A 9,443-nucleotide genomic window follows, 5' to 3' on the forward strand; every position below is an offset into this window, starting at 1 on the left:
CCCTAAAAGTGACAAGAAGAGCAATTTTATGCTAGAATGTCCATTCTATCATGACCAGAGTTGTTTTTCCTATTAAAAAAAGAAGACTGAAAAATATGTGTTATTATGCAACAAATCAAAGTTTGTACTGCAAATGCTATCACACAAAAAATGTGTTTTATCACTACAATGTTAAAACAAGTCCGCACACAAAAACTGCACCAAGTTAAAGGCGCATTATACTTTTGACAACAGAAACCCCGAGCATCAGTTCTCAAATATTGTATTTCGTTAGGATGTATTTCCTAGGGCAACTGAATAAATGAAGTAGCTGGTCCTGCGATATGTGCATAAAAAAGAGAAACAAATGGGATCATTCTGTCAAATAATCGGCAAGACCATTAGAGAAATGAACACCTATTGGAAATACTCATTTCGCAGAACATGAGATATTTCTGTAGGCCGTAATACGGAGTCTCATATTAGCTGTGTGATTTTTTCGTTACAGTATGTTTACATTGAGATATATTCATTTGAGGAAAAGGCATTTAAGCGGTTGATCTCGGTTTTATTGAAAACTGTTAATGTTATACACATACTCAAAGGTATACAAATATGTTTGGATCAGGGATTACAAGAACATTCTTATTCAGCTGACTAGCAACGTGCGTTTTATACGTAAGTATTTTTTGAAACCTAAACATAAATATGTGCAATATTCGCTTTACTCTTCTTTGACGTAAATAAATAAAATACCAGATTAATTCGCTTTATTGCGGAAAAATATGAAAGCAAACTTCGATTTAAATAGCACGCAACGTTTATTATATCATCACCATGTGTAGTTTTTATTTATTTTTTCATTCTTTTATCTTTTTTTTTAAGTATATACTATTTCATTGTTCAAAAGGCATATAAGTTGAAAACAGTAATGTAATCTAAAGAAATAGTTTGCATTATATACATTGTATGACTGGGAATCCTGTAATAAATTCAGTTATTTTCACCACGTGGTACCACGTGTTTCAACGGTGGCATAAAGATAATATAATGATATAATAATAGCGAGAAACCAACCAAATTTGTTTATGCATTTTTAACTTGCAAAAAATAACGCCAAACTACCAAGTCGGCCGTGTCAATTGCATTAAAACCTTGAAATTACCAAAGTGATTTGTGATTATTGTAGCTGTACCTGGTGGGTGATATTATAAAAACCAAGACAAAATAAAAATGTTTTATTGTCTTCCGTTGGTGCGCACGCCAGGAGGACACTACGAAATGCTCTACGTAGCCGCGCACACGCCAACAAAACGAAACCCTATATTTCGCTTGGCGTCTACGGCAACGCGAAATAACACGTTTTGGTCTGTCGCGTTCTATGTTTCGTTATGTCGCGTTGGTGCGCGCGCCAAAACGGCAAACAAAACTTTCAAAATTTCATTATGACGCTTTTGCGCAGGCGCCAGGACGACACAACAAAATGTGCTACAAAAACCGCGCGCACGCCAACGCGACAAAACGAAGTGTCCTAAATCAGGCCCTATGCATATCACTAAGTAAGAAAACAAAAAATCATTGAAACAGCTGACTTGGTCATTTCGCCATTTTTATTTATTGTTTTTGTTTATTCTTTTTGAAAGAAAATGATACGGCCGACTTTAGCGTTTCGCGATTATTTTTGCAAATAGATAAATAAAACTAATATGTCACATTTATGTCTACTTATGTTTCAACTTTGGTAGAACCTTATTTGTAACATTGTATGTTAGACTAAATCGGACCAAATCATACTAAGGCATGAAGCAAACTTCTACTTCTGAAAAAAGTAATTCAATCATGTGGACACAGATTAAGAAATGTCTTACTAAGCAGCTTAAATATACATTTTCAATTTCTATATAAAATATCTGTACGTACCCATATATTGACAGTTCCTAACGCTATTCTAACATGTAAACTTGAGTCTGCGCATTGTTTGGCTAAAGGTTATTACTTTTGTGGAAGTGCATCATAGATCACAACATACTGTAAAAACTTAATAAACGGTCCAACATTTCCATTAATATTTTATTTTTCATTCGCGAGAAATTTTAGCGGAGACTTACAATTTGATTATTTAGAAATTTCTAATGTGAACTTAGACAAGAGTGTTAAAATTCCATCTATTATTAATCGGTATTGCTTGCCCCGAGAGAACATTGCTTACTAGCTAGCCGCTGGCTGGTGTGAACCATTATAGAAAACGCCAGTTCATTCTGACAAACAAGTGGCAAAACTATAAGAGAATTTAACACTCTCTAGACGAATCGATGTGTTGAAAATGCTTTCTTTCGCAGGAAACGAAGAAGAAATTTCATTAGATATGTCTGCGGCAGCGCGGAAAGTCAAGTTTCCTGTGTGACTTTTTCGTTATTCTTGGTGTGTGCTTAGAATAGAAAGCAGCTCGTTTGGACAGTAGCTGCGTCTACGGCTTTTTTAAACATCCTCCTTTGATACGGAGAGAGAGAGAGAGAAGAAACATGTAAATGTATTGGGATATTGGACTGTTTACTTGAATATGAATAAGTAGGTGATAGAGCAGTGTTTGTAAGTAAATATTGTGCGATTATATTTTTATAATTATGTTCATCTAGTTAAAAGGATGTTCGTTACATGTTTTTTAAAATTGTGTTTAAGGCTAATAATTTTATACTATCTACTGCGTAATGTATAATTGAACCAAGTTATTTACATTCTGTAGTCTACAAAATTTCCTGAAAAAAGTAATTAACTAATTTAAGTAATACCAAATATAAGTATCATATTATTTTATTATGCAACACAAAAAATACGCGATGTACTTATGTTGAGCTTTCAGTTTTTAAAGCGTAAATGGTCCATGAATAAACCAGTAGTCGACGTTACATAATTCCATGCCGGTGTTGTGTTGTTATTTTACATTGATGTAAAATGCTTAAATAAAAATAGATAATGGATTCAGTATGCAGTATTTAGTAATTTTACATTTTATATTATGAAAACCAAGCAAACATCCTGCGCATGCGATGTTTCCGTCACGTGGGATATAACCTTTTCTCCTTTGGGTTGCAAAATTGCTAGTGTATCAATTTCATTTTGACCGGTAAAGCAGATATCGCTTAAACTAGCAAATCATTAATGACAGATGTATTACAACTCTCTTGAGAATCGTATCACACAAAAGTTACATCTAGAAAGAAATGTGAATTGTTTATCACGTGCAATGTTGTAAATATGTTTGGTGCTACTAAAGCGTTGACTGTTGTGAATAGTGTGATTGGTAATGTGAATGATTATGTAACACAATGTGATCAATATTTCTCTAATACAGAACAGAAGAGAACAGAGCATATATTTTAGATCTGTACTAATTTGAAATAATATTATTATTTTCACAAAATGTTTCTGACCTATTCTTTTATTTAAAACTGTCGTGAACATTTTCGAGAAACAACCGACTCTATGATTCTGAAAACTTTTTGAATCACCGTGCTTATGTACAGGTATAACAATTCCTTCTGTCCAATTATCTGGGGGAAAAACAGACTCTAAAACTGCATTGAATAAATAAAGCAAAATATCTATACATTCTATAAAAGGAAATCTTGACCTGCAACTTTTCCCTTCTTAAGTTATCCACACACAGAATTTCTTCACATTCAATTCTTCAAATGCACATTTGCAGTTGTACTAGCCTAATCCCCAGGTGCCGGCTCGTGGTGAAATAATGCACGGAGGGGCACCTGGGGTCTTCCTCCACCATCAAAGCTGGAAAGTCGCCATATGACCTTAAACCGTGTCGGTGCGACGTTAAACCCAACAAAAAATAATCATTGTTACATAAAAAAATGTAACACAAATTTGAGAAACAAGTACAGAATTCGTCAGCAGAAATTTCATTTCCGACTGATTTTTTTTATTTTTAAAATAGCTCCATAATAGTTTAGCTTTACAAAATCATAAACTTTCAATATCAGAATATTTATTTTTCAACTGTTTTCTTTTTCTCCTAATCAGGTTTTTATACTCAATTTGTTTATTTACATAAATACTCTCTACTGGCTTTAGTTTTACAGTTATTAAAAGCTCTGAAAGAATACACGTATTTTGCTTTTGAAATTTTACATTCGTTATCGAACCAGTCTACATCTTTGACATGAGATGTGTCTGTAAATGACACATTATTTTTATGCTTAAATGCTTTTTAAAACAGGGGATCTGCTATACGCTCCGTATCATATTAGTAAATGTGCTCAACGGCGCGATTACTGTTATTAATACTACCCGTAATCCTATTAAATTACGTCATTATTTCTAATACAAATAACTAACTAATCAATCGATTTTAAACAAAATCAAAGATGATCATTTTTTTTAGATTAGCACCCATTTCGGTAGTTATTTGACAAGTACTACATTATAACCGCGTCCGTTCTGAAATTGTTTTTTGAATAAAGATTTTGTTTTCCAGATTCTGATACTGAGTGTCATGTTCGGTTACGTCATCTCAAGGCGACTTTACAAAACGTATATTGTACTACCACTGATTATCTACGCATGCCTCATGTACCGGATGTTGGAAAACACGTGCAGGAAGCAAATGGTTAATGAGGAAATATTACGCTATGGTAATCAGTATGATCCAACTTCCCGGAAAATAATGCAGGTGTACGGCAATCATACAGAAAACTTGTTGGAAATAGTCGAAGATTACATAGATATTCAACAAAGAAGGCAACAAGTGATTCAGTCTTTACGTCATTTTATATCTAGTGGTGAATTTTCACTTCTCGAGGAGAACAGTATTAGCGGCCTAGATACACTCATTACTAAAAAAGTTTTAAACAACCCAACTGAAACAAAAGCAATATTGAATCACGTAGACACTATTAATTACGTCAAGAGACCAAGATATCTGATCAATTGCTCTAATATTCATGAAGTGCGATTGTTATCTAAGATTGGACATGGTGTCTCTAAACAAACATTCAAAGCAGACTTTAGAGGAATGCCAGTTGCAGTCAAAATGGTCACAAGGCACCAAAGTGAAGTCAAATCATGTATTGATAAAATCAATGAAGGTCATCAGAGAAAAGGCGAATTAAGATCAAGGTGTTTCGTGTTTCCGACGATGAAACTGATGAAAGAGATATTACTGCTGGAGCAAGTCTCTAATCCAGGATTTGCTCGGTTACTAGGATACTGTGTTAGGAACGAAGAAAGTGAAACTACAGATCTTACTGAACGAGGAATTGTCAGCGTTTTTGAACTCGGTGAACGTGTGATGTTTTACAATCTACAAACATTGACATGGCAGCATAGACTAAGGCTAGCCACAGAACTTGCTGAGTTTTTGAACTACCTAGAACATTCTCCTCTTGGATCGCTCAGGATCAGGGATTTTAAAGAGGAACACTTTCTTATGATTAACGATAGCTTAAAGATGATAGATCTGGACGATGTTGATAATTTAGAACCAGCATGTCATGTTTATGTAAGTGCCGATGCTCAAGATGAATTAATCAAAAGTGGTAAATCAAATGGTTGTGAATTCGACCTGACGTGTGATAGAGGACTATGCGTGGGATTTAATGCAAAACAAAACATGAAGTTTATGAACAAATTATTTTTCAAAAAATTGTTATTTCCAACAGTATTTCCAAAAATAATTTCTCAAGAAGTCGGCTCACTGCTGGCGGATATTGATAGTAATAAATTATCCGGGGCGACGCTTTCATACAGATTATATGAGTTACAGAATAATTAACAATCAGTCTGCCGTGTGTCTACTGTTTTAGCCTGAAATAGTTCATGTTAGGGGCTTATGTGCCCACCATACAATGTGAAAAGTCGGTGAGGCCCAAAATTCAATGCAGTAATGATTTGTGTTAGTATGTGTAAGTTAGATTCTTATAAAAAATGTTTAGCCCATAGTGGAAAGAAGCACAACAAACATAGAATGAAGTAGTAGAGCCTGCCATAAAATTTGAATGTGCGAATGTCCAGTCGGAAGCAAACCAATTACAACAAAACAGACGTGTTTGTAAACCCTTTTTTCTAGACAATCGTATCCTGACAATCTGTCTCCAATTTGAAGCAACATGATGAAATAATTTCGATATGATAAAAAAATTACTAAAGTGATGCTACAAAATATTTCTGCGTAAAAATGACTTCATATTTCTCATAAAGTTACATGTCAGTAAAGTTAAAAGCTTTTACCTTGAAAGTACTTGATTTTGAGCAATATCTTTATTTGAGCTTACATTTGCCGAAACATATTTAGTATATCTTACGATTTCAATAATGATCCATATTTGGCTAGGCTACTTTTATGTAATTATATTGGAATGTCATGCGGATTGTCAGAATATGTTTTTCAAGATTATCGGGTGCAAGGCTAATTATCAAGACCAATTTCAAATAAATTGGGCAGTATATGTTCTAATACCATTTTCCTTTTTCATTGATAATTAGGTATCTATGTACTAATAACTATGCTAGAATTGTCCAGGGGCCTCCGTGACCGAGTGGTTACGGCCGTTGACTTCAAATCACTTGCCCCTCACCGATGTGGGTTCGAGCCCCACTCGGGGCATTGTATAATTCATTTGAGGAAGCCATCCAGCTGGTTTACGGAAGGTCGATGGTTCTACCCAGGTGCCTGTCCTTGATGAAATATAGCACGAAGGGGTCTTCCTCCACCATCAAAACTGGAAATTTGCTATATGACCTATAATTGTGTCGGTACGATGTTAAACCCAACAAAAACAAGAAAAGTATTGTCCATATTTTAGTAGAAAATAGTGATATTGTTAGCTTAATGCTCCCATCGAAACAAACCACGTGACATATATACTGAACATTGAAATTCAAAGGCTTTGACTCTCGTATATTTATAGAAAATCAGCTTCTGCATTTAAACTGTATCTGAATATAAATTGCAAGCACACATAATTTTGACATAAAATTCGGATGAGGAGTTCTGCTGTAGTATTTTAAGCTTTGATATTCGTTAAAATAAATGTAAATAAGATAAATATCTTACTTACTAGCATTTCAAAACTAAAATGTTTTGATGCAACATGAAACTATTTAATTGCCTTTTTACGAAATTACGGATAAAGAAAGATATAAGCAATTTTTAACATCCCTTTTTCCATGGTTAATTTAAAATGCTGACATACAGTATGTTAGGTGTTGATATTCTGCTCATAAACCACAATATTCCTTTCAAATCATAAAGAAAATGGCACTTAAGTCGTCGAAAAACTCGTTGTTATGTATAGTTACTTGAAAAGTAAACATGCCTAACCACGGAAACACGAGCCCCGCGAGATATATTTTTTAAGCCTGTACTAGAAAGCTAGTGCAAATATTAACAACATTACCAACTGTGAAGACTTCTTTGGATACGAGAGTAAAAAGCAAATAAGCTGAAAACTGTTACAGATCCATATTTCATTTGTTCCTTCTTCTTTCCAGATGGTCATATGCTTCTAACCTGGACACACATTTTACCTGACGGAAACAAACAAATATGAGAGTTAAGCACCTAAAACAATTAAATGCACGTACAAACAATGAATAGCTACATTTCACTAACTTCGAACCTAACTAGTTTACAAGGTATACTGTCTCCTTATTGGTGGTTACATTTTGGCTAAGTAATCAATTTATTGTTCACAACTGAACATTTACACTTTTATCTGAGTTCAAATTATAGACCTTCATACGTGTTGGAGTTTTCACTCGGAAATTTTAAATATAAGTTGCACATCGAAGACAGAAACAGTTATTTTATCACGGGTATAAATATGAAAAACATACTTTTCTTATGGGATAATATTAATTTAAGAACTAATGTATCATTTTTTGTCAACGATTAGCATCGGAAGTATGCATTGAGCAGAAAAAAAACAAGGAAGAATATCCAAAAAGGAAAGCCACGTTCTAAAAACGCAGCCTCTCCAAATGGGCCAGAAGACGGAAATCAAAATAGCTCAGTCCTGGTGGGTTTTAAGAACTACTTATCATAGAGTCCTCCATCAGTCGTTAAAAGTGTAACTTTGTAAAACTACTACTACCTCCCTTTCCCCGTCTTGCTTACGTAACCAATATTTATAGGTTATTAGATCTGTACCGAGAAATATGCACGAATTCTGCAACGGAACTATTGCGCGACTTAAATGTTATAATGGAAGTCTTGTAATCTCTAACATCCATGAATGTCAACATGGAATAATATTGACGTTTCAGGTTCCACCGTAACTTAACAGAGTTTATAAATGAAAATATAATAAAGATTGGAATTACATATAATGAATTCAGGAGCTATAATCATTTTCAAAACTTGCCAAATCTTTCAGTCAAAAGTTTTGGTAAAAATTTGTAGCTACAGTTCATACGACGATGAACAAATCATATACAAACTGCCTCGTAAATATGATATATTTATTTAGAGTTCTCAAGAGAAAAATCTACAAAGAAATAAAATGATACCATTTCCTTTATCAATTATCTCTAATTGGTCTGATCAAAATGCAAATTAATATGGCGTTCTCGGAAATTGTTCGTTTGCAATGACACATAAGGGGTAGTTTTGTTCAATCACCGAAATGTTAGTGTGTAGCTAGGCGTGAGGGGTAGTTGTGTTCAATCACTGAAATGTACCAGATATATCAGACTGTACGAAACGAAAGCCATCAACGCTTTGTCAATTGCCGGAAGACTGCATCACCTAGTGAAATAATTGATCTCTGCATTACTCATTCTTTGTATTAAATTGTTGGAAATGAGATTTCGTTGTAAACGCAGGTTTTGTGTTTTTAACTCATAATTATCTTTTATCGAAAAACCAAAATGAATGCCATATAGTGGGAGATCTCTTTGTCATCACTCCATCCTTTTTCTATTTTCGGGGCGTAGAAACGGCTTCATTGCAGTCATATATTATAAACCGAATTCCAAAACGCAAGTCTTTCCTCTCAAAATTAGTACCAAATAGTTCAACATGCACAGAAGCTAATGACATTTATATATATATCTATCACAGAACAATATAGCCTCTATGATTCAATCTGACGCTGTATCATAGGACGTCCCTCCTAGTGTCTCTTTTAGCCTGCTCCGTGTCGTATGAAGAGCTATTGTGATCCATTGTGTACCACGACGCACAAATATGTGCCTAGTAGCCATTTGTAAATTTACATACATACTTAAGTTATATTTTTCTCAAAATGGAGTGTCATGTTGAAGCACAAATTTCTTCCGTCCTCCAGCGTGTTTTTTTTTTCTTTTCTTTTTCTTTTCTTTTTTTGGTGGGGGTGGGGGGGGGGGGTGCGTTGGAGCCACTCTGGTATTTGTGACCATTTCTCATTTGACGGCTTTGCTAGTATTGCTAGATTATTGCGAGTAAAAATGTCGTGTATTTGTCTTGATAT

General features: G+C 34.3%; 1 protein-coding gene across 1 annotated transcript; it reads left to right on the forward strand.

Annotated features, from left to right (window-relative positions):
- Positions 1-4,477: 4,477 nt before the first annotated feature.
- LOC123555377 (extracellular tyrosine-protein kinase PKDCC-like) lies at positions 4,478-6,357 on the forward strand. The gene has a single exon (XM_045346018.2). The coding sequence runs from the start codon at positions 4,490-4,492 to the stop codon at positions 5,765-5,767; it is 1,278 nt and encodes a 425-aa protein (XP_045201953.2). The 5' UTR covers positions 4,478-4,489; the 3' UTR covers positions 5,768-6,357.
- Positions 6,358-9,443: the final 3,086 nt, after the last annotated feature.

Source organism: Mercenaria mercenaria, chromosome 7, assembly GCF_021730395.1.
Source record: "Mercenaria mercenaria strain notata chromosome 7, MADL_Memer_1, whole genome shotgun sequence".
NCBI classification, from domain to species: domain Eukaryota; kingdom Metazoa; phylum Mollusca; class Bivalvia; order Venerida; family Veneridae; genus Mercenaria; species Mercenaria mercenaria.